Below are 25751 nucleotides of genomic sequence, written 5' to 3' on the forward strand. Positions count from 1 at the left end.
CTGTTGCACAGACTTCAACAAATGTAATCCTCCAGAGTGATCAAGCCCTTCATGAGTTTCTTTTCTTACCCCATGGTTTCCTTTTCATCCCCAAAGACAATAATCCACTTCAGTCCCTTTGTCACCATTAGCCAGAATGAATAATAGCTTCTCTCTCTACCTCTAATTCTTCTCTCCTTCAGTCTATCTGCTTCTAACACTTTCTCACCATCTCAGTCCAAATCATACTGTCTCTAGGAAGCTGGGGCCACCTCAGTCCACAATTCTTGTTTTTTATGGTTGTAGATTACTGTACTGTGTATATATGATGTACATAGTTTCCTAAACTAGCTTAACTCCTCCTAAGCAAAAAAAAAAAAAAGGAAATCTGACATTACATAACCAAAAACCAAAGAGCATAAGACAGTTTTACTAAACAAATCATTAGGTGATGAGCCGTACCAAGTCACACTATATACTATGGCAAATTTTCACTGGGAAAGCAAAGAACCTACCTCTTGCAAGAGGATTACTAAATGTGAACTTGGCAAAGGAGAGAAACCAAGCAAATGTGTAGATCACAAATCTAGAAACTCTTTTTTTCACATGCCATCCTCTCCCCCCAACCACCACATCTAAGCTCCGGCTAATAAGTGTGTAACTGGCAATTTGATGTGGATATATACTTTAACTCAGCACTGAACATTAAAAACAGAGTCACAATTTCTCCAATAAACAGAGAAAATCAGAACGCCAATCAGTGACAAAAGTCACAACCCCCTCCCCCCCACATCCAGAAAACTCTTATTATTTTAAATATACGATTATAAACCAGGAAAACAAAAATAATCAGAAACAGAGTCACAATTTCTCCAATAAACAGAGAAAATCAGAACGCCAATCAGTGACAAAATAGTCACAACCCCCTCCCCCCAAATCCAGAAAACTCTTAATATTTTAAATATCTGATTATAAACTAGGAAAACAAAAATAATAATATTCCATCCTATTATTTATATACAAATGAAATACATAGATTATAAATTTCCTAAATAAAAATTCTTATAAAAATTATAGTAGCCATAAAGGAACAGCACAGAAAAACTACCTTCATTTAACAAATACCTGAAAGATGTAAGAGGTGGCCCTTCACTTTCAGTCAGTCCTATTTCTGCCAGTAAACTGCTTTTCAACTGTGCCGCGAGGTCATGAGCAGATGGGCCTGGCTTTGAACTCTCAGCTTCCTCTGGCACCACATTCTGTTCTTCTCCTTCCTTTTTTTGACGATTTTGCATGTTCATTACATTTTTCAAATTGGCAGCGTAAGACATTTTAGTTGGAAGAACCTATGAATTTTTACATTTAAATGTTAGATATTAAGAATAAATTGACTATAATTTCCTTTTCAACTTACTAATATTCAACAGAAATCACATGGAAGTTCAATAACCCCTTTCTGGTACTTCTAGTTAGGAAGATGCAACCTATTTCTTGTCTGATTACCACGGCTGAGCACCAATTACATGCATTTACCACAGCAGCCTTAGAGAACTTTTTAAAAGGCATCTTTGTAATATTTATGGTTACTTAAGCGTCCTATGTACATCAAATCCTCCCTTGTCACTTGGATAATGACGAATATTCCATTCAAGTACATGTCTTCTATATGCCTGCTCTTAAACATGTTATTACTTTTCCACTGGAGAAACAGGACAGTGTAATTTCAGGCTCAAACTAGATCTGTCACTTCGCTCATTGTCTAACAATAGACATCCCCACATGAAATTCTTGTAACCTTTCTATGCCTTACCCATAAAATCAGAACAATAATGTTTTTGACCCAACATGGTTATAGAGATTAATTGAGACAGTGCCCAGGAGACAGAATTTTTCAACAAATATTAGGTATCATTATTAATATTACTTTATTCCCATTCTAGATTCAAAAAGAAAAGTTACAAGTTAATATATATGCTCATATGTGCAGAAATTTAAATATTTAGTAGCATTACAACAATCAACCCTGAAATAGGCAAAGCACATAATGAAACTACCATTTTACAGGTGCATTAGCCTTACATACAGCAAGTCTCAAAGTAGACTAATGATACTGTCGAATTCATAAGAATTTCTGATACTTCTATTATTTGGATAACTACAATATTCTGAATTAACGCATTTCCAAAAAACTGAATGCCTGGATAAGTGTTCAGCTTACAAGTATCATATTGCAATGATTTTTACTATCTTACCTCAAGGCAGTTTCTATCCACTGTAACCTCCATTAAGCATTTCCCACTGCTGGCAGATGAAGAATAAAGACCCTGACTTGGGCGGCCAAAAAGATCCTCCTTTCTAGCATTTGGCTGGAATTTTAACAAAAATACAACAGTTACACTGAACACTTAAATAAGTTCAACTGAAAAGAAACCTTAAGACTAGTTCATTTAAATCACCTGCAACAGATGTGGCTGATCAGCCAAGGGGATGGCTTCAGCCAGAGGCACTTCAAATGGATTTGGGGGTATACACCCAAGGAACGTCATGGAGTCTGAGCGTCGGAAAAATGGATGGCTTTGGCCAGTTTCTGCGGGAAGAGAGTCATCATCCTTATCATTCAAAGTAGCACCTAAACATGAAGAGATAAAATGTGGTTGTTTTAGAAAATTAACTATTGGGGAAGGATAAAAGATTCTTCGTCTGCTCAATCCAAAAATCCTATTATCTCTTGATAAAATTTTAATGTCACTCAAAAACAACAGTCTAAAATTATGTTAATATTTTAAAGTGGTAATTCAAAATACTGGTTTTAAATGGTTACAATGATAAAATTCATGCATATTTCAATATAACAAAAACTTGAAAAAAATACTAGCAGTAACAAATACTGTTCTATTTTGCATTGGGTGGACACTAGCCACATCTACCTCTTATCTCCCTGGAGATTCAGACCTGAATATAGCCAATTTCCTGAGCATATTCAGGATCTGGTGCACTGATGACTCCAAAAGGAGGAGAAAATAAGGAGCTAAAATTTAAGCATTTGCTTACTTCTAAATTCTGCTTCCTCTATAAGCAGATAAAAACAGAAATGTCTGGCCAACTCAAGTAACCCAACAGGAAATCAGCCCACCAACACCGACTCTCATTAAAGGAATAAAACTTTTGTCAGTGCTTACAGTATGCTGTGAAAATAGCAGTGAGCTATGGCTGGGTTCTCAAAAAGTAGAAATTAAAGGAAAGCTGTCTTTCTCAAGGCTGAATAAAGGTAATAAAGTACAAGGTGATATTAAATAACAGGTAAGTGGGTCCCACTAGAAAAGTACTTTAATTCTACTTGAAATAATATCAGAAAACTATGAGAGTCCAGAAGGTCCCAAAATTTCTTGAATTTGGAAAATTTTCTCTTTTAATTGCATTAATTGTTAAGTTCCAATGAAATTTATGAGTTCCATTTTCTTGACACACTCTATTTTGCAGCAATATTAACAAAAGTTCTGCTAAAATTCTATTTAAATGTATGTATTACCAACACACGTAAAAGTAAACATAAAAGATGCAAAGGAGAGATACAAAATCAAAACAAAAAATATCAATTACTAAAAAGTTCATTAATTCTTATTTATGAAGTAAGTAATGCAAGAATGTATAAGGAAAAATGGACAGAAAATGCAAGAAACGGGACATAGAGAAGAAAAGAGAAATTCCCACCCAGACAGAAAATAATGAAGTTAAAAAGCTTGAAGGGGAAATACTGAGGCAGCCATTTCTTGAAGTAGGTTAGCAGATTTTCTGTACACTAACTTTGATTGGTGTCATCATCATTTTCATGTTCTGAATCTTCATTATCAATACCCAGTTCCAAGAGTTCTCGCGTCCTTAAAAAGATAAGTGAGTCATTTTACATGAAGTATTTCATGCTCTATGAACAGGAGCAAAGGTGATATAAAAACACTGAAGAGGTCAGTTTAGTACCTAACCAATTTTGATTACTGCGATAGAAGTTTCAGATCCTAGGGATGGAAGACTGATCAGCCTAATGTACTACAATTACAAAATAGACTCAAAAGAAGCAAAAGCATCAGGAAATAGTGAGTCCTTACACAAACTCAGAAACATGATAAACAAATCAGGACAAACTATCTCAAACATAAAGCCTAACTGAATTCTTAGATTTCATAATTTAAGTGAGGAGTGGCTATAGAGAAAGGCTGGACAGACTCAAGCCAACCTGCCCACATGAAATATTCCTGTACTATTTCTCCCTACTCCAAAAATCAGACACTGTACTAATAAAGATCACACTGATCAAGTATTTCTTATATCACTTTCATGGCAGGTATGAATACCTTTTGCGTTCCAGCTGAGGTGTATCCAATGTTGTCTGCTGATTCATCGCTTTAATCCAATATATAAGTGCTTGAAAAACATATGCCACATGCTTCAGTGAGCAAACATCCAAAACTGGAAGAACATCGGAATGCTCATCATTATGAGACCTCATTAAAGACAGAGCGTAATTGAGGAAGTCGCCTCGAGCAGACATCATTCCCTGACGGGCACTAAGCAATGTGGCACGTCTACAGGGATTAAAAAAAAAAAAAAAAAAAAAAAAAAAAAAAACAGATTGTTTATAAAAAGAACACAAATGTGAAATTTACCACTGTTATAAACATGCAAAATTAGGAACTGGGACTATCCATAAATAAAAGCTAATTAAGCCTGGGCTCTACTTTAGAAACATAATCAGAGTATTATTTACAGTACTGTACATTTATAAAGGAAAGAAATTCCCATGTCCTTTGGATTGCCAGAAGGTACTTCTTCCCTAGAGACAATGGTTCTCAAACTCCACCAAAATCACTTGGAAGGGTTGTGAAAACAGCTTGCTGGACCCAGCCCTATAGTGTCAGAAGAATGGGGTGGAACCCAAAATGTGTATTTCTAACAAGCTCTTAGGTGATCCTGATACTGCTCTTCTGGGAACCACACTTTGAGAATCACTGCCTAAAATGACACCAAAAGCAAAAGAAAATGAAGAGCAGTAGACTTTACTCAAATTAAAAAACATGTCCTTCAAAGAACACCTCAAGAAAGTGAAAAGACAACCCACAGAACAGGACAAAGTTTCTGCACATCCTGTATCTGATAAGGAACTTGTATCCAGAATATATGAAGAACTCATAAAATTGAATAACAGCTTGGATTATAGCTTGTTTTGTTTCAACTACACAACAATTTAAAAGAAGTAACGCAAGGCATGTATTTCCTCCTTTACAACAGAGTGGGGTCTTATATAATGGTAATCAAAAAGCTCTCAATTTCTAGGCTAAAAGGTTTCTGTCTAAACAGACAAAGAATTTCATACCGTCTGCCTTCAAGGGTTCGTAAACTAGCCTCTTCTCGTGCGGTCATCCTTTCTCTTCGAGCTGAGTTCTGAGAAGCGTGGAGAGGGTGATTGGGATGTCCTGGATCACCAGCAGATGCTAATGCAGAACCATAACGTAATTGAGCTTCAGTAGAATCCATAATACTGACCATCCAGTTCCAAGTGGGAATAAGCTTTTCTTCTACATAGTTCTACAAAGACCAAACTAAAACAGTTAAAACTACCCAGATAAAGTTAAATTTGATAGAGTAATATGATATAGACATTTAAGTACTTGTAACATTCACTCCCATCATACTGGAATTTTCATAACAGATGGCCAAAAAATATATTTGAATGAGTAATTTTTCAGTGGTTTCATACCTGTAAATTTACTGCATCTTGGTAAGTCAACTTCACAGCTGCTGGAATCTGAGAGTAAACTAGGTGATTATACTTAGGAATAAGGCCCATCAAGTCCGAGATCTGTCTGATGACAATGCTATAGGCCCTGGCTAAACTGCTTGCAGACGTTAAGTAGCTGCTGGCATTGCTAGCTTCCAAAGCAGCTGCTGCAGCGGCAGCACTCGTGCTGATGGTACCGCTCCGGCGTAGGTTGGAAGGATCGATATAAATCAGACCCGCTGAACTTGCTATCAGGAAAGAAAAGACAACCACAATAAGTTAATGTCACTTGCTAACAGTGTTTCTCTGACACTGTACATATCTGAAGTAAAAGGTCAATTACATTAATGAATGTGGTAAATGAGCATTTCCTTTAAGCCACTCTAATTTGGGGTGGGGAATGATGAAGGTAAGAATTATTAATACTGTAATGTTCTCAACTAGGGCAATTCTGCCATTGCCTCCCTATGTAGACACGGGCAGTGCTGTAGACATTTTTGGTTGTCACAACTGGGGAGAGCGCGCTCCTGGCATCTAATGAATGCAGGTCAAGGATGCTTCTAAACACCCTACAGGGCATGATTATAAATTAATTATTCAACCCAAGGTAGCAATGGTGCAGAGACTGAGAAACCCTGCTATAAGCAATAAGTAAAAAATTCTGTATTTGAACTCAGCAACACAAAGAAAAACTACTATGAAATTATTTAATCTGTTCTTTAGAGGAAAACGTGTGATTTTTAAACCTATTTAAGCACTCCCAGGAACACCAAGCTTCCAGACTTGCCTGTTGGTGTGGACGTGCTGGAAGGCGCCGTGCTAGCTGCCCGCTGGTGCTGGGTGTTGCGGACAGCCCACTGCATGGACCGAGGGGCCTGGGCAGCACCGCTGGCATGTGAGCTGCTTGTGGTTCTCTCCAATGGCTCATCAAGCATAAATGTCTCCTGTTCTATGTCGTCACTCTGACTACTGCTGCTATCAGAATCACTTGAGTCATTTGATTGCGAGTCATCTTCAGAAAAGAAGGCAGGAACACTGCTCGCACCTAAATTTTTAATTTTTAAACCAAAACCACTGTGAGTTTTTTGGTATTTAAAATTACAGTGTACCCCTCATTTAGGAAAATATATTAAACAGAATGCCAGACTATGTCCAATATTTCACAAAACCCATCACTGAAATACTCTGGAACTCTTCAATGAACCTTAAAATTAATTCATTATTTAAAAACCAGAAAAGTGAAACAGAAAAAAGAAAAAAAGAGAGTCAATGAAATAATAATCTTCTTCACTAATATCTCTAGAGAAACAAAGTTTTTAAAAAAAGGGTTAGCCACCCTTGGGAATATCATACTGAGCACAGTTTAACCAATTCTTCACACACAACCTTAGTATAAGCAAGAAAACTGCTAGAAGGTAACATACCTGCTTCTGAGCCAGCAGTTGCTGCAGTGACAACACTTCTGCGCCCACTAGCATTATCTTGGTTGCTATGGTTACTTTCACTGTCACTTTCTGTTTCAGCTGCTGCTAACAAGTCCAGCTCCATGTCACTCCCTAGCAAATATATTTAAACAAGAAAATAACGTACAAACTCACTATTGATCAAGACAGGCTGATAATACGGAATACTGTAAGGGTGGGAAGGGAGGGGAGCGGGGCAGAGAGAACTGGTAACTACTAAAGTATGCATAACTGCTCACTTAAGAGAAGAATGATCAGGTAAATCATGGTACTCAATGAACACAGACACAAAATTTGGCCTGCATAGCCTTCGGTAAAAAATATTAGGCAGCAGGACTTCAACAAGTAGATAGAGCTCCGGGTTAGGGCCACTGCTCCATTTTCATCAATTTTACATATTGGGATTCCAAGAGGGGAAGAAGGCTAATAGACATGTGTATCCTTTGTATTTCATTGCATATGCACACACGTCATAACATACTAAGTTATAAATTTTCAACATGTGTAGTTTACTGCATGTCAATTAAACCTCAATAAAGCTGATCCCCAGAAGTCTATCCTATGGCTATTAAGAAGAATGATGACTATGGAGCAAAAAGGCCTAAGTGAAAAAACAAAAGTAAAAAATTTACACAGAATATGAAAGACACGCATGGGAATGGGGGGTACAGGGGAGGACTGAGAGTAAAAACACACGCTGTTAGGGTTTGGGTGGGATTATGGGTTGTTTTCTCTTTCTCCAATTTTCAAATGTTATGTTGGTTATGATTATTTCGATTTTCAAAAGCCTTTTAAGAAAATAGAAAGTGTAAACCAAAAGGTAAATGGACAGATGATAAATTATTTTATACATGTAAACATATAAAAGCCTATACATTGGGTTGGCCAAAAAGCTTGCTTGGGTTTTCATAAGATGTAGAAAAGCCCAAGTGACCTTTCTGGCCAGTCCAGTATTCTCACTTCTGTGTGTAAAATTCTGACAGTACCACAGAGCCCCCTGGCAGAAGCATGCTGAACACTTCACTATACACCAAGCGCTACTTCCTCTGTACTAATCTCTCTTCAAAGGCACCCGGTTTTCTCACACTGGGTAATCTGCCAATAACCTGCATACCGTCTTCATCATGCTCATCGTGCTGTCCCTCTGCCTCAGCATTTTCTTCCCCATGTTCTTCCTGTTCGTCATGGTGATCCTCTTCTCCAGCCACACCCTCCACCACCTCAACCTAAATCCAGATCTTATTAGTAGACAATCAAAGTACATAATAAACCCACATCTCTACCAGTACTCCCCCATGGCATTTAGTAACTAAAATACAAAGACCACTAACTACAGGAACTGTAACACTAAGCAGTTCTGAGATTTTTCATTTGCTAGTGAAAATTTGGTATCAAAAATTATGCCAACATACCCCAAAGTTTATGATTACTATCCATACACAGAACCTTAAAACTAGAAATATAAAAACTGTGTGGGGAGTATATGTTTTTTAAACTTCAGTAATTATAAAATTTATATAATAAATATGCAGCAGCCTCTCTACCTTCAAATAAATTGCACAAAACTACTAAAACTTTCTTAACATTGAGAATTCTTAACATTGAGAGTATCTTTTCTGTGAACCCTTAAGTAGAGTTACGTTTATTTCTAATTTCTTATTAGCCAGTAAAACAAGGATTATTAACATATTTTAATATGTATAACTATAAATGAGAACATATAACAGAGGTCTAAAAGGTAGAAGCATATACATGTAACAGTGGTAAGCTACCGTTAATAAAACTTCTAGTGACTACTTTCCCCTTCCCTCCCAAATAAAAGCCTCGCATGTACCACAGTTAAAACAATTAAAACCACCTCTTCCACGTCTGCTGAAACAATGTCATCCTGCTCTTCATCCCGGCCGCGAACAGGCTGTGACTGGCTGATGCGCCTCTGCTGTGGGTTGCGGATGATGTAGGACGACTGAGACTGACTGGAGCTGTAAGGAAGCGGCTGATGAGCTCGCTGCGGCCACCGCCCTGACAGACAGCGCAGACCTCTCGGTGCTACTCAACGTGCTTCACAACCTGCTATTCCCAATCTGACCGAATGCTTCTTGGAAACCAACAATAATTAATCTATGGTATATCAGAAAATCTGTAGCCCCAAAGAAATCATTTTAGATGAGATTTAACTTATAAATCTCAGAATGGTTTTTATTTTTAGTAAGACATTTCAAATCTGTATTAATGCACATACTTTTTTGAGTTCTTCCCACTGAAATATTTCTACAGAGACAGCGTTTCCTTTTCCACCGACAATGTTTCCTTTTCCATCTCTAAACCTTTCAACTTCCAAGGCTCTGGTACCAGCATTCACCCACTAAGCAGAGTTCCTTATTTACAAGTAACCTATTCTTTAAGAGACTTGACTAACATGACCTACTTTGCATCAGCTTATTAACCATTGACTTGCTGATGAGTGTGGGGAAAAAAATAAGTTCAGAAGTACAATTATAAAATAAATCATAACTAAAGATGGGGTGGCAAAATACTGGGTTGGCCAGAAAGTTCTAATTTCTTAACAATGTGAGTTGTAAACAGGCGAGAATGGACAGCTGTCTCCATTATAAAGATGTCTAAGCTGTCTCTTGCACACCTTAGAGACTCTGCAACTCAGGTGTGACCCTGAGAGCGGCAGCATGGGCACGGTCCTACCTGCGCGTTCACAAGAAACACAGACTCTCAGGCCCCACCCAGACCTCCAGAACCAGCCTCTGCATTTTAATAAGACACCTAAGAGTTCTGCATGCATGTTAACAATTTGAGAAGCACTGCGATAAAAGACCCCAAAACATTCAAGTTGCTAAACATTCTGACTCAGCCAACTTAGAGCCTAGTTAGGTAAACTACTAAACAAATTGAAAAATTAGATTTAAGATTAATGTTGTAACTAGAATTGAATTGTTTTAGTCTTATCCTATATAACAAGGATCCTCAAACTCCAGAATCGAATGCGGGATGGTCTGAGGTGGAGCTGATGTAATAATAACAGAAGTAAAGTGCACAATAAACGTAAAGTGCTTGAATCATCCTCATTCCAGTCCAGGGAAAAACTGTCTACCACAAAATCGGTCCCTGGTGCCACAAAGGCTGGGGACCACTACTATGTGAGTGCACAAAATAGTTTAAAACTCCACCATTCTGTTGTTATTTAGATTATATAATAACCTGCCCCCCTTGCCCAAGGCTTTGGACACAGAGAAAGTTAAGAAGTCTTTTCCTTCTTCAGCTTGGCCCTCTAGCAGGCTATATTTAAAGGTAAGAAAAAAAACAAAAGTAATGAAGCACAGAAGCCTAAAGTAAACTTTCTTACCAGATTACTTTTTTTGTATAATAAAAAGTGCCTTTCTGAACAAACAAACCGTATCGCCCTCCTCATTATATGTCTATTACCTTAGATGTACAGACATGTAGTTTTTAAAGGGCTTTTCACATGTTCCAAACAAAATAGTATCTTTACCATTTGTTAAACAAATCATCCTGTACATAACCAGAGTGCCTATGCCTCAGGTTTAGTTTAGTTTTAGTGACATCTGTGACGTTTGCAGAGAAATAATCAGAATGTGTTACCAGATAGAAATTTACCTGCTAGACTGGTCAGATGATGGCCGTGGTGGCAGAGGTTCCACAGAAAATAACTCCTCGCTGCCTTGCATGGCATCTATGCTGGTACTTGCCAGAGTGAAAGGGGCAGTTGGACGGGCAATACCCATTCTGACAGGGACAATCAGTGACTCTGCTACATTGCACAGCTCTTCTACTGCGTAAGGCAGCAGTGCTTGGAATACGCGCTTACATTTTCCTATTGGCTGTGGAATAAAGTTGCTAGAGCAAAAACGGAAATATAGAAATCTTTTGAATCCTTTCACATACATAATTCTATCATTATCACAAAAAATGTGCGTAAAAAATATAAAAGCCAAAATCAAAAAGAATGCCTTACTTTTTCTTTTTAGATGAAGCCATTTCCACACTGAGAATGACAAAAACTCTTGCAACTGATCGCAAAAACCTCATTGTCACAGCAATAGCTTCTTCTCTGCGTCCCGGCGTGTACTTGTTCTGGAGTTCTTTCACTAGTGTACCCAGCAGAGTATCTAAAAGCTTTAAAATCAGTAATCACGTTGTTAATGTTGAGACATCTTGTAAGATGTAGGCATTCACAAATAAAAAGTTCTAACATGTTTCCAATATTAACATTTCATGATAAAAATATAAAAATATATTGAATCAACACAATGCCAGTGATTAACTTTGTGCCACATGCCCACTACTATGCTTGACTTACAGTGGGTCTCAAATGTCTAGCCTTAAACTCCTATGTGTAACAACTAATATTTAGAAGACCAATACCTAATAAGTCCAATCAAAGAAAGAATATATTTCACTCAATATATAGGATACTTAACAAAATATGAAAGCAGACTCAGATGTTTAATGAATTCATAATCCCATCTGTCTCATTTAACCATTATCATTACTTTCTAGTCTCATTTTTATACATGGTCTATCATAAAATTACTAATTAAAGAGAGCAGCCAATTTCACATTGTTTTCCCTGTTGTTTTTTAAATGGTACTTAAACTAATCTTTATTTTTAAGTCGCTGCATTGTATTTCAGTAAGCGGCTGGACTATAATTGGATGTAATATTCCTCTATTATTGGATCCATAGAGTATATCTAGTTTTTAATTTTATGTTGTTTTGTGACACAGTGTTTCTCTTTCTCATATTATAGATAACTTCCTTAGGACAATTTCTAAAGCTCCTGATATTGCCAAGTTCTTTTCCAAAGGAGTACCAAAAGAAGGGTCACCTCATCGGTATACAAGTATGTTCTTTTTGCCATAACCTCTCCAGCAATGAGTTTAACAGTTTATATTCTTTTCTAAATTCACAGCAAAAGGAGATACTTTTTAAAAATCTGCACTGAGTTATTACTAATTTAGAACCCTGCTTCACACATTTTTATACTGTATTTTTAATACACTCTAGGATTTGTATTTAGAATGAAAAAAAGGAGCTCTCATTGATTGATTAATTTAAAACAAGAAATTTAAATCACCTCCAAAATTCCATCCCCCTTAATGTAGTATTTAATTAGCGCTTACTGGTGCATGGGAGCTTGAATTAGTAAAATTACGGGAAACTACGTAACACACACCCTTTCCATGTGCTTGTAAACAACCATTCAAAGGACTTACCAGAATGTCTGCGGTACACTTGACTATAAGGCAGTGAGTGAAACAGTCCAACCGAATCGTGCCGCTTTGTTGATTGAGGTACACTTGCTCCTCTGGCAAAAGATGGCCTATCCTGCTGCTGGCACTGAGACTTGAGGGAAAGAGAAGGCACTGTAACTACCTACACTAACACAGGAAACAAGTCTAAAAAACTTTCAATGGATACATACGGGTCTTTATTCTCCTGTGATCCAAACATAATCATAGATTTCAAAGCATTCCAGTCCTGCAGAACACGCTCCAAAGCAAGCTGGGCAAATCTTGGTGGCTCTAAATCATGATCAGGCATATCGGAATCTACAAAGAAAAGAAGAAATGTGGGTAAGGCAGAAATACACATACTGATTTTCCTAGGTGTCATAAGCGTCAAATCAACTCACCTTCAGGACTGGCTGTTTTCCGGTTACGATCCTCCCTGATTCGAGGAGGTCTGTACTGGCAGTGCTCTACCGTCTGCCTTGCAACTGTCTGCACTAAAAAGAGTAAGAGGTGCTCTCCTCTGCAAGACAGAACATTGTTATAAGGAGGCTACTTACCTATGCTGTGCTTTCACAACTTAATTTATATCCTAAAAATCCCACAACTTGCCTGCTATTTGGCAGAGTGACCAAATTAGTAGCAGTGAGCAGGCGATAAAGTAGATCAAGACGAGCAGATTTCTGTCCAGCAATTAGAGTTTTACATTTGCATTTCTCCCAACAATCACAATAGGCTGTCGGTGATGTCCGTTTGAGTCTAGAAAGAATTCATACACAAGTACAAACACAGAAATTTTTAAAAAATACAAAGCTCTATATTGATATTACAGAGGCCTAACTCTTTGAAACTCAGGAGAAACCTTGTTAACTTTCAAATGCAGAGTGTAACTGTTAATGCAGCAAGGATTACTTCAGTGGTATAAAGTCTGTAAAGTAATACAGAAGAGGTATCTTAACTGTTTTGTCCACCACCACGTAGCATCTAGCACAGTGATGGCACTTGTTAGTAAGCAATCAATAAATAAGTAGATTACCACTGAGATATTTAAATAAGATGAACATATTACCCAGAATTCTTTTAATAAAAATTATAAGTATCAGTACAGTATCTATAAAAAATTTCCACTTGTCCCACATACTTATTGAAAGCACAACAGATGGTTTTTACAAACCAATTCTCTATTAACTATTACATCTATAGCACAGCCATAGGTGATGTCCCTATTGAGACCTTGAGGCACTGCAAGTGTTAGTGCTGGGGTATTTTGTGCTTCTTAGGTCTATGAATGTGAAAACTAACAAACTAGCCATAGCAACTCTATTGCTGGATGAAGGTTATTACATTTAGCTTAAGAAATAAACAAGGCACAGGCCAAACCATGACTCCCTTAATGCCTTCAGTGATGTCCAGCTAACAGAGCGCGCTACAGGGGGCCTGAGACTTTGGTTGGAGAATACAGACAAAAACATTCTGTATATATATGTTTCTTAAAAGACTGATCCTAGTTACAATGTATGATCACATATTTCTTGCATATCAGGCTATTTTTAATATGGCAGTATGAATCTAAGTAGTTTACAGCATTAAGAAACTAAAATCGCACTCACTTGCAATCATGACCTTTATGACAAACCCTTGCACATTCCGTACAACAACAGAGCGACTCCAACAAGCCACAAGTACGACACTCAAAAATATCCTAAAATTAAAAGGATATACTTTTTAAAAGAATGATATGTATATCTCAAAAGGATTATTTCTGGTATTTTCTAAATTCAATCACAACAACAGTACAGCAAAATTAATGTGCTCTGGAAACAGTCACACATGGATATACAAATGGGAATCAAAATTACCAGAAGAGCGAAAATAATTTATATCATCCAAAAAAAGTAGTATAATTAAACATTAGACTTCCAATTCCAAAGCTAAGAGCTATAACTCCAGTGATGGTCAAAGGGAAGAAAAGAAAATCTGAAGATAGCACAAATATAGGTAAATGTAAAATAACTTACCTGGTTAATGTGCTCTGCTCCAGTCCATGTAAAACTGCAGGTATCATTACAACATAAGACATATAAAGGAGAGTCATCAGGGTTGGTACCTGATGGGCAAATCATGCCCATAAATACATCTTCCTCTTTTTCACTTGAGGATACTTCAGCTAAGATTAAAAACACAGTAGTTCATACATTAAGAAAGAACTTAAGCACTACTCTCCTCCAATGGAAAAGTTCTAACATTTACACAGTATAAATCAGAAACTACTACATATTAATAAAATAAAATGACATACAAAGTTAACATTGCAAAGAAATCCAGTCAATTCTGGTGCAAAGTAAAGCAAAGTATAATTACATCATAACCAAACAAGATAACAATACAAATACATCAAACACCAGCCATCTAAGTGCTCAACTCTACATTATGCAGTTAAGATTCAAGTTCTAGCTCTATGTAACAAATTACAGATAATCACACAAATTATTCATAGCCACTATTTTTCAAAAGATAACTACTGAATCTTTTAAAGGTTGGATGGCAAGAACTGATATTCCTTAATGCTTTCTATTAGGTGGTAAATCCCAGCCAGAAAGACAATAAGACATCTGGTCTGTTCTTTCCATAAAATTTTATCACCAATACCAATTAACAGGCTGACAGAATATATGCTTGAAAAAAGTACATGAATTTTATACATATACACGAAAAGAATTACCTTGATAGTTTCTAATCAATTATAGAAGAGAATCTAGTCAAATTAAAAAATAAGCAACTCATTTAGAAATTGAAATAAATTACCTTTTGCAATTTTCTGGGCTGTTTCTAAGATGGTAATTGCAGCAGGATAAGCTCGGCCACTTACAGCAGACATAAATGGGGTCATACCTCTTGCATCCCTAAAATAAGAAAAATTGTATATAAAAATAGTATCAATTATTTTCCTTCCTGATATTATAAAAGAAACATATGTTCAGGATGAAACAGAAAACTAGTTATGTTTTAGTAGATAATGTCAATGCTCAAAGAAAATCATTGGTATTTTCTGGTCTCATATTACCTCATTTAATAAAGTCACTTCTGTGGAATCTCTGTGTCTCTAAACCATGCTTTCCTTTCTTGCTTTAATGACTTTAAAGAATACAGCAAGGGTTCTGGAGTAAACTAATACTTTCTAGATGCGGGCATAGTAACAGGCTCTATCTCATACAATTTTGAGGAAGTATAAAAGAATTATTACTTCAATTCAACAGACTGCCTAGCAAAAAACATGTATTCACTAAGTGTTAACTATTATTATTACTAAGAATTTCTACTTTAAAATGTACTTTAAATATTCTTCACTGAATTTCTATTCCCTTCTAGACCCCTGCATTTCCCAAAAGTCAGTTTCTCAGCCATTTGTACCTCCCTCTCTTCCATTATAGAAACCACCACTTCTCTCACAATAATACAGTTCCAACATCTACACTTGCTTATTTGATAAGCCTATGTAAGATTTCCCAGTGATACTTTACATTCAACATATCTAAAACTCAAATAATCTTTCTCTTCAAAACTGCTCTCTACCTAATTTATCTATGTCACTTAACAGTATCACTGTTCCAAGTAACTTCAGACAAAAATGTGGATTCTTCACGAAGTCTTTTACCTAAACCATGTTTTAATGCATCTTTCTTTTCCATTTTCAACAACTCTTTAGTTCAGTTTATTGCAACACACATATTAAAGGCTATAACAGACATATAAAAAATACCTGACTCTCCTTTCTACTTTTGCCTATTTTAATCTCTTTTATACCACTATCTCATTACTATTCTTATAATCCCACTTTGATAGTATTACAGTCTAACAAAGGCAGTTATTCAGAGCACTGAAGCCCAAAGAACAGAGACCAAAGTGGCGATTTTGACCTATTTTTTTTCAGATTCACTCGCAATTGTTCTAATTCTTCACTCTGAACTGGATGAATTATGATTTCTTAAAATACTCATACTTCTCCATGTTGTTGCTCCTTCTCCCTATTTCTCATGGTTCTACTCAAACGTAATCTTCATAAGGCTGCTTTCTGTATAATGAACACATTTCTCCCTCCTGTTACTCCAAAGTATCCTTATGCGTCCCTTTAGCCAGACTCAACCAAGGAAAAAGCTCAGATAAGTAAAATTTGAATTAAAAGAGAAGTTACATCAAACAAGTAACAAAGCATCATAAGAGATTTACTATCAACAACTATACACCAATAAAATAGAGAACTTAGAAGAAATGGATAAACCGAGAGACATACAATCTCCCAAGACTGAATCAGAAAAAAAATGGAAAATATGAACACAATGATTACCAATAATGAAACTAAAAAAAAAGAAAAAAAAGAATGAAACTGAATCATGGGACTTCCCTGGTCTAGTGGCTAAAACTCTAGATAAAATATCAGCAAGACAAATCCAGCAATACACTAAAAGGATTATATACTATGATGATGTGGCACGGGAGCAGGGGGCACGGAGAATTTATCTTAGGACGCAAGTACTGTTCAATATCCACAAATCAATCAACATAATATACTATATTAACAAATTATAAAATAAAATGGTATGATCATCTCAGTACAAACAGAGAATGACTGAGACAAAATCTAACATATGATAAAACTCTCTACAAAGTGGATATAGAGGGAATGTATCTCAATATAATAAAGGCCATATACTGACAGGCCCACAGCTAACATCATAAAAAAAGGTGAAAAGTTGAAAGTATGTCCTCTCAGATCAAACAAGGATATCCACTCTCACCACTTTCACTCAACAAGTATTTTAAGTCCTAGCCACAGCAGTTACACAAGAAAAAGAAAAAAAAAAAGTATCCAAATCGGAAAGAAGTAAAATTATCACTATTTGTAGATGATATATACTACATACAGAAAATCCTGAAGATGCCACCAAAAAGCAATTAGAACAAATAAATGAATTAAGTTGCAGAAAACTAAAGTAATATGCAGAAATCTGTTGCATTTTATACACTAACCACAAACTATCAGAAAAAGAAATTAAGAAAACAGTCCCACTTATGATCGCATCAAAAATAATAAACTACTTAGGAATACATCTAACCAAGGAGGTAGAAGACCTATACTTGGAAAACAGTAAGACACTGATGAAAGAAATTTAAGATGACATAAATGGAAAAATTAACCTTGCTCATGGAGGAAGAATTAATATTACTGAAATAACCATACTATTCAAAGCAATCTACCGATTCAAAGCAACCTACCAATTTAATGCAATCTCTATCAAAATAAACATGAAATTTTTCATAAAATAATAAAACAAAACCATGAAAGACCCCAAACAGTCAAAGCAATCTTGAGGTGGAAAAAAAACCCCACAAAGCTGGATGCATCATGTCCCCTGATTTCAAACAGTACTAACAAAGCTACAGTAATCAAATGGTATGGTACTGGCATAAAAACAGACACATTCTGTCAATTGAACAGAATAGAGGGCTGAGAAATGAACCCACACTTACATGGTCAATTAATCCACAACAAAAGAGAAAAGAACATACAAAAGACAAAAGACAGTCTTTTCAATAAACAGTACTAAGGAAATTGGACAGCTAACAGCAAAAGAATCAAACTGGCCTACTTTCTCACAACATACAATAAACTCAGAAAGGATTAAAAACTTAAATGTATGACCTGAACTCATAAAACTCCTGAAGGAAAAAAAAAAAAAAAAGCAATATGCTCTTTGACATTGGTCTTCGTTTTTTTTTTTTTTGGCTCTGTCTCTTCAGGAAGGGAAACAAAAGCACAATCAAATAAGACTACATCAAACTAAAAAGCTCTTGCATACCAAAGAAAATCATCAACTAAAGGAAAAGGCTGCCTACTGAACAGGAGAAGATGTGTGTACATGGCATATCCAATAAGGGGTTAATATCCAAACTACAATACAACATTAAAAACACCAATCTGGCTAAAAACTAGGCAGGAGACCTGAACAGACATTATTCCAAAGGAGATATACAACAGATGTCCAAGAGACCTATGAAAAGATGTTCAGTATCACTAGAGATCAGGGAAATGCAAATCAAAACCAAACCACAGTAAGATATTATCTCACACCTGTCAGAATTGCTATTTCCAAAAAGACAACCAGTAACAAGTGCTGGCAAGGACGTGGAGAAAAGGGAAGCCTTGTGCAAAACAGACTCACAAATACAGAGAACAAACTGGTGGTTGTCAGAGGGGAGGGGGTTAGAGGAATGAATCAAACAGGTGAGGGAGACTGAGATACAAACTTTCAGTTACAAAATAAACAAGTCATGAGGACCTAATGTACAGCAGAGGGAACTATAATCAATTATAGTGTAATAACTTTCTGTAGTGAGAAACGGTAACTAAACTTATGATCATTCTGTAATGTGAAAAAAATATCAAATCAGTATGTTGTATACCTGAAACAAATATAATTTTAGGTCAATTCTACTTCACTAAGGAAAAAAAAACAAAACTGAGTCATCTCCATGGTAAATAATATACCACATAGGAAATTGTGTTAGCAACTCTAGAAAATTCTCCTATATTTGTAGTATAAAAAAAGCAAAAAAGGGCCAGTTTGATAATCTCTATACTTCTCACCTAAATGTTAGGCAAAAGAACACCACCTCTGCTAATACAAGCTTATTAATACATCAGTTTATTAACCTGGTGTTTTCCAGATATATATTTTCTTAGATAAAGAAGGAAAAAGTCAACCATTGTGAGGGTACTAAAATAAAGGACTAGCAAAACAGAAATTAATTGTAGAAATACAAGATGGATTAAAAACAAAGAGAAAGGGAATAAGAACATACAATAACTTTTCAGACAACAGCACGAGAAAATCATACAAAGATAATATACTTAAAAATGACATAAATGCAACAAAAATGACAAGTGAAATAAAAGCAGAAAGGGGTGGGTGTGTGTGCGTGTGTGTATATATTTTTATCTATGCCTCAAACCACAAATTAGTAAGATGCTTCTGTAGTAATAACTATATTTACAATCCAAAGACTTATTTTACTAATGGGGCAGCCTTCATTAAAGTAATCATAATTTCATAAATGCGGTCATTTTCATCCTAAGAGTAGTAAGGCTTAAATAGGAAAACTCCCTTGCCCTCAAATATAAAAAAAACTCAAAACATCTTCTTGTACTTAAGTAGGAAAGGTGGCATAAGGGTCATAACCGGGAATTTCAGTTCTGTAATAAAGACACAGACCAGGTCTGGAATTCCAACTATGCCACTCACTAGGTTTCGGGATCCTGTGCAAGTTAATTACCTCTAAGCCCATTGCTGCAAATTATCTACTCCAGACAGTTATATCTATAATAAGAGAATTAATGCAAGCAGAATTTGGTACAGATTAATAACTATTATATAACTATTATGAGTCTGTAAAGGAAGATAAACAATCATACTAAAAGTAGAGATGTAACCTATTAATGGTTAATGAGCATTTACAACAGAATATTTACCAAGAAAGTCATACTTCTAGTGTAAAGCTTGGGGAAGAATCTGTATAATTTTTAAAGTTCTCCAGGTGACAGTGATATAACTAACTTATGGATTCAACATTTGTGGGTAACTATACCGTGACCTTTTTAACAAACAAATATACACTCTGATCAAGCTAACATATAAAGATACACCCTGTATTCATTTAGTTTATCTGTATTATATTCAGAAGGCTTTTTTCACTAAAGGGAAGTTAGTAACAGAGAATACAATGCTAGATTGTGATAAATTATCTTAAATTCAATGAAGATAATTGTTGTTCCATACACTGCAAGAAGACTGACCTAACAGTAAAAGGAGTTAAGCTAAATCTTTTTATCAAAAGTATATTAAACTTCTTACTTGGCAGAGAGCAGTTCTCGAAGATAGGGCTGCAGAACAACACTATCACATAACAATTTTAATATAAAGTGAGCATTGGCCTTTCGATCCTTGGATTCTACTACAGCCGGCTCTGTGGAAGGACCTGTAATTAAGCACATCCATTTGGTAACAAAACAAGAGTATACAAAATAAGAGTGAAAGACTATTCTAGAATAACATACCAAGGATCTTTCAAATAAACCACCAGAAAAATATTCTGGTATTAGTAACAAGTTAGTAACTTCATGACAGAAAATTTAAACATATTAACACATTTTATAAATCTCAACTGATGAAATGCATGCACATACACACCATAACTTCACTGACATATGGAAGGTAAGTCAGAGAATTAGACATATTTTAAGCCAAGAAAAGTCTCCTTGAGATAAAGTGTAGATCTCTAGAAATCAATATACAAAGTGTGTATTTTATCTTCCAAATACACAGGTAGATAAAATAGTAGAGATTCTCACCTGGAATGGTGGAGGTGCTTGGTCCTTGACCGGTGCCAGTCGCTGCTGTGGTAAGAGATCCCACAGCAGGGGCCAGGATAAAATCAATGTCACCATCTTTCAGTAAACAGAACAGCAGGATGTACATCATTATAAGAAACATATCCCTACCATGTTCATTTAACTGGCCTTAAGGCTTTTCTCTGCAAGCCAAAGGTCAAATCGGACAGAGGTTTAAGTGGAAACTTTTTTCCCAAACTATAAGAGGATCAACCCACTAGACAAATTATTGACTTAATATAATACTAATTGGTTTATCAGTATAGAAATAAGTATTTCAGTAGGAGAGGGCTATCTAACAAGACTTTCTAGAATTTTAAGTTTTAACTTACAAATACCCTAAACCAAATCTTCATAGACTAGTTATAATACTCATTATGCCAATTTTTAACTATTTTATATTTCTAAATACCCCACTGAAATGTTTCTTTTCTTTCATGATGCGTTATCTTTTTGTTTAACACTAAACAAAATAACAGGTCTTACCAGGATCCATTGCAGGAGGGTCAGGAACCCAACTAGGGGGAGCTATGGGGGGTGAAACTGGATCTTGGTGGTCACTGGATGAAGCTCCAGCTTCATGTCTACCCAAACCAGCTGCTCTCAATGAACGTCTCATCATTTCCCGTAATCTCAAACTAGAAGAACATGGACAAAACCAGAGCTCACTACTATGTCTAAATGTAACAATAAGGTGCACAGAAGTTCTCATCTGAGATCAAAGTTTGTTCTACAAGCAAATACTCCAGGCAGGAAAGTGACACAAATGCCCATTCTGGAATCATGAAATAAGTCAGCAGGGATAGAAATTCAACTGGGGGATCCCAGAACGGAGTTCAGCGCTTAAAACCACTGTATTAAGCTCCCACACAAACTTAAGCACAGGGAACAAAAGTTGCGGTGAAGTAAAATTAGAAATAAATCTTTTATACAGTTAAGATAAACGAACAGCTGAACATTAAAACAAAAAAAATTCTGTCCCCTGTTTATCACCAGTAAGAATTAAGTTTAATATAGACATTAACAAAACATATGTATTAGCACAAAACCAATATTGTTAGCCCACTAAATCCCTTTTCTGTGATCTCAAAAGCAAGTGAACTAATATCCACACAGTAAGTAGTTTTCAAAGACCAATTTAGATTTATTTTTTATACAAAAAAGTTTTTTTAACAATACAACTTCGTCCCAAGGAAATTAAAGAATAAAATTGGAGCTTATAAAATATGTTATTAGACTATTGTCTGGGCATGGATATATTTTTCTTCCTGTTATACAGAAAAAAATATGGCACAGGTGTGCACATCACTAAAAAATAAACACAAGCACAAGACTTCATTAGGGGAACTAGTGAACTACCTGTACAAAAATCTGTACCTCTGAATAAAAGCTTACAAAGGCTACAAAATTAATACATTAAGAACTAGCAGCAATTGAGAGAGCGCATAAGGCAAATCCCTTCACTCGGCCACGATTTTAGAGCTTTTAAATGAATTAAAAGTAAGAATTCAGTTTTAAGGGCCAGGCCACACATCAGGGACTTCTTTTTCCTAGGCAGATTAAATCCCAAAGACATAACATTTCTGATGTGAAAAACCTAACATCTTACCACGTACACATTATATGTCTGCAAATAAGTAATTCAGAGTAATATTTGTATTAATGCTTGAATTTAATCCGAGGGTATATGTGTTTCTCCAGACCAATACACTTTCAGTTTCATGAAGAAAAAAAATTTTTTAAGTATTTACCAAAATTTCTTTTAGAAGCTACCTTCAGGAACATGCCTACTTTATAAGGCTTGTGTATGATAATATATCTTTCGTTAGAGTAACTTTTTTGGAAGATTCTGCAAAGTAAATTTTAATGTCTAAAAAATATTAGTCATTATAGTATGCACTATTAAAAAATACCTACAGTTAATTCTTTTATGGTAACAAGTCTTCTCTCTCCCAATTTAGAAATCTGAGTCCAAGAGCTCTTATAATACGGAGGGGAGCAGGGAACAGTGACTTATTTCAGTCAAGTTCACTTCCCTGTCCAAGACATCAGCCACAGAGCATGGCAGTGCTACCAAAAGAGCACACGCCCGGGTGACTGTTCACACTGTGATGCTCTGACACAATTTTAATTAAGCTCAACACAGACATTCAGTATCCTAATGTGTCTTACTCAAAACACAGAGAGAGAGAGAGAATCAGCAATAATTGGGAAGCAGTGCAAATCACCTGAAAATAAATGCATGTTTTGGGCTTATCAAGAAGAATGCTTACACCAGGGTCACAAACGCAATGCCTACTGGGCCTGGAAAGTAACATAAATTGAGGAAAGGACAGTTAGGTGTAAGAAGTAGGGGGTCATGGCAAACTAGAAGTGTGCATGCTCATCTAAAGGCATTCAAATGTTAAAGAAAAAAAAATTTTTAACATTGCACAGGCCAAACAAAACATATGGGCTATTCTCCAATCTCTAGCTTAGAGCAGATTAATAATAAGTATGAAGATAAATTGAGACCATAGTCTCATCTTGAACTTGCAAACTCCCAACTTTGTTGTTGTGATGTAGTCAATTCAATATTAAATGAGGGGTCATTCCTTGTCATTTAAAAAAATTGTCCTTAACCTCTTTTCTTCATTAGGTCTTGGGAATATTTTTAAATACAATGCCCAGCTCCTCTTACAGATTCTTTCAAAACAAAAAAAAACAAAAAACAAAAAAAAGAAAATTATTCTTCAAGATGTTGTACACAATTCATGAAGATTCACCTGTATCCTCAGTGGCTGAGGACAATACTGAGGAGATACCACCTTGGCTGCTAAGATTCAGAGTTTTGACATTTCTTCGTATAGGCTTGCCTGGAGTCATCGTATTTTCTGACAATATGGAAGAATTCAAGGATGATGTAATTTCCTCTTTGTAAGCACGTTATATCCATGCTACAGAAGCCTTAGAATCCAGTCATGTTCAAACATACCACTGTGACAAAAAAGCGAAGGTCATGTGTCTTCCAGATTAATAATCTCTAGAGTACATACACCTGCAATCAGATGCATCAATCAAGCCTTCCACTAAATCTGCCCTTTGAACTCAGGCACTATTCAGTCACATAACAAAACTTCTCAGTCAAATCATCATCTGAAGGCATTTAACAGTACTCCATTCAATATTGAAACTGCATCGGTTTTGAGCTTACAGCTCATGAATCCCAGCCTGCATACTCATCAAGGGGCATCGCCTAGAAAATCCATTGTAGGCTAGAGGAGGGTTTCACTTCAATGAAGCAGAGTCTGTGGACTTCCTACTGCCCGGCGTGGATAATAAGACTCCTGTGCTTTCATCTGTTCAACCGGCAGCCCTGAGTTTGAACTGGTTAAGAGCACTGCAGTGAAATCTTCGGCAAATGCCTCAAAGGAGCTTACTCTGCAAATTATTTCTGTGAGCAACACATCACCCACTCTTGAAGCTCCTTTTAGTCTTTGCCTTCAAAATAATCCTTACATGAAAAAAAGATGGCAGCACTGGTATTGGACCAACCATATCAGAGTCCAACTTGATTTCAACCTGTATTTTCCCTGAGGAAATGAAATACCTGAAATAATTCAGACACTAATTTCTTCATGAAGAATTTAAGTCGCTTTCCATTTTAGACCAAACACTTTGTCTGCCTAGTGCAGTCCTGAATAAATAAGCTGGTGACAATTTCCATTTTGCATAGTCTATATAATGTTTCTGTATGGTTTTAAATTATAATTTGGTCATCCATAAATAGTTTTTGATAAATCTCACCTCAGAATGTTTTTGAACCTGGGAAGCTCTCAGGTTGGAACCAATTTTAGAAGAATCATTTTTAAAAGGGAGAGTTGAATATAGAACAGCAAATAGGCAAAGAGAGTCTTCATTTTAAGTTGACTTTACAACATGAGCACAGTAAGCAGTGCTTCAACATTAATGATTTGTGAAGCGTCCAAGAATTCTGGGTCTCATGTCTAATATAAATGTGCTTTTTCTCTTCAGGAAAAAAAAGAAACTCCTATATCCTGAACTCTTTATATTCTTCATCTATTCAAACATCTAGTAATTTTTAATGTGTTGTAAGTTTTGTCCATCCCAGAACTCTGAAAGCCTGAAAATTTTAAATACTGAACATTCATAATATACACCAGCTTTTCTTTTCTTCCCAGATCATGAGTACATCTGAGAGACTGAACTAAGTAAACAATCTGAAAATAAAAGATTGAGGTTCTTTCAATTATCATATTATTTGTTCTCCAACTAAAGAAAATATCTTCCTAGGAAAAAAGAATGATAAAAAATTTTAAACACATTCCAAGAATCAAGTTTAAACTACTTGTCTAAATTACCTCAAATTTTTGAAAGATCCTAGGTCCTACTGTTCTATACCTAAATACGAGATACTGTCAAATATTTTTCCCAGACTGATACTGGAAGGAACAAAAAACAAAACAAAAGGACCCACCAATTCATGCATATGAGAGATAACAGATACATTTCTTTCTGTACTTGGATTACATTTCCATCAACTGAACTTCCCTGGTAAAAATCACATTACCTTCGGCTACTTGATGATCCAGCCCGATTACCTGGGCCATTACTTGAAACAACTGATATTGCATTTGCAATGGCCTCAACAGCAGAAAGTCTTTCTGCAAATGTGTTTCTTTCAGAGCGCTCTGCTTCTGAAACATAAGAGAAAAAATTAGGATCAATTTAAACTTCAAAAAATAACCAAGAGATTAAGTATGTACAAGCCCTTAAACGCTAACTTCTGTTTTAGTGTTCTAATTCACACACTAGGGATAACAGTT

At 35.9% G+C, this 25751-nt stretch overlaps 1 protein-coding gene across 7 annotated transcripts in view; it reads right to left on the reverse strand.

The window, feature by feature from the left end:
* UBR5 (ubiquitin protein ligase E3 component n-recognin 5) overlaps positions 1-25751 on the reverse strand; it is a 136221-nt gene that overhangs the window by 19723 nt on the left and 90747 nt on the right. For all 7 annotated transcript variants that reach the window (XM_065903431.1, XM_065903429.1, XM_065903433.1 and 4 more), the window contains exons 22-45: positions 25496-25622; positions 21412-21563; positions 20887-20982; positions 20390-20513; positions 15285-15382; positions 14498-14646; positions 14090-14181; positions 13092-13238; positions 12884-13002; positions 12674-12800; positions 12465-12594; positions 11204-11364; positions 10846-11085; positions 9074-9197; positions 8330-8441; positions 7177-7308; positions 6536-6797; positions 5732-5996; positions 5348-5559; positions 4329-4559; positions 3784-3857; positions 2436-2608; positions 2232-2345; positions 1105-1325 (exon numbers count right to left, since the gene is read on the reverse strand). In XM_065903431.1, coding sequence (XP_065759503.1) covers positions 1105-1325; positions 2232-2345; positions 2436-2608; positions 3784-3857; positions 4329-4559; positions 5348-5559; positions 5732-5996; positions 6536-6797; positions 7177-7308; positions 8330-8441; positions 9074-9197; positions 10846-11085; positions 11204-11364; positions 12465-12594; positions 12674-12800; positions 12884-13002; positions 13092-13238; positions 14090-14181; positions 14498-14646; positions 15285-15382; positions 20390-20513; positions 20887-20982; positions 21412-21563; positions 25496-25622 — 3682 coding nt within the window. The remainder of the gene's footprint in view (positions 1-1104; positions 1326-2231; positions 2346-2435; positions 2609-3783; positions 3858-4328; positions 4560-5347; positions 5560-5731; positions 5997-6535; positions 6798-7176; positions 7309-8329; positions 8442-9073; positions 9198-10845; positions 11086-11203; positions 11365-12464; positions 12595-12673; positions 12801-12883; positions 13003-13091; positions 13239-14089; positions 14182-14497; positions 14647-15284; positions 15383-20389; positions 20514-20886; positions 20983-21411; positions 21564-25495; positions 25623-25751) is intronic.

Source organism: Muntiacus reevesi, chromosome 12, assembly GCF_963930625.1.
Source record: "Muntiacus reevesi chromosome 12, mMunRee1.1, whole genome shotgun sequence".
Classification (NCBI taxonomy): domain Eukaryota; kingdom Metazoa; phylum Chordata; class Mammalia; order Artiodactyla; family Cervidae; genus Muntiacus; species Muntiacus reevesi.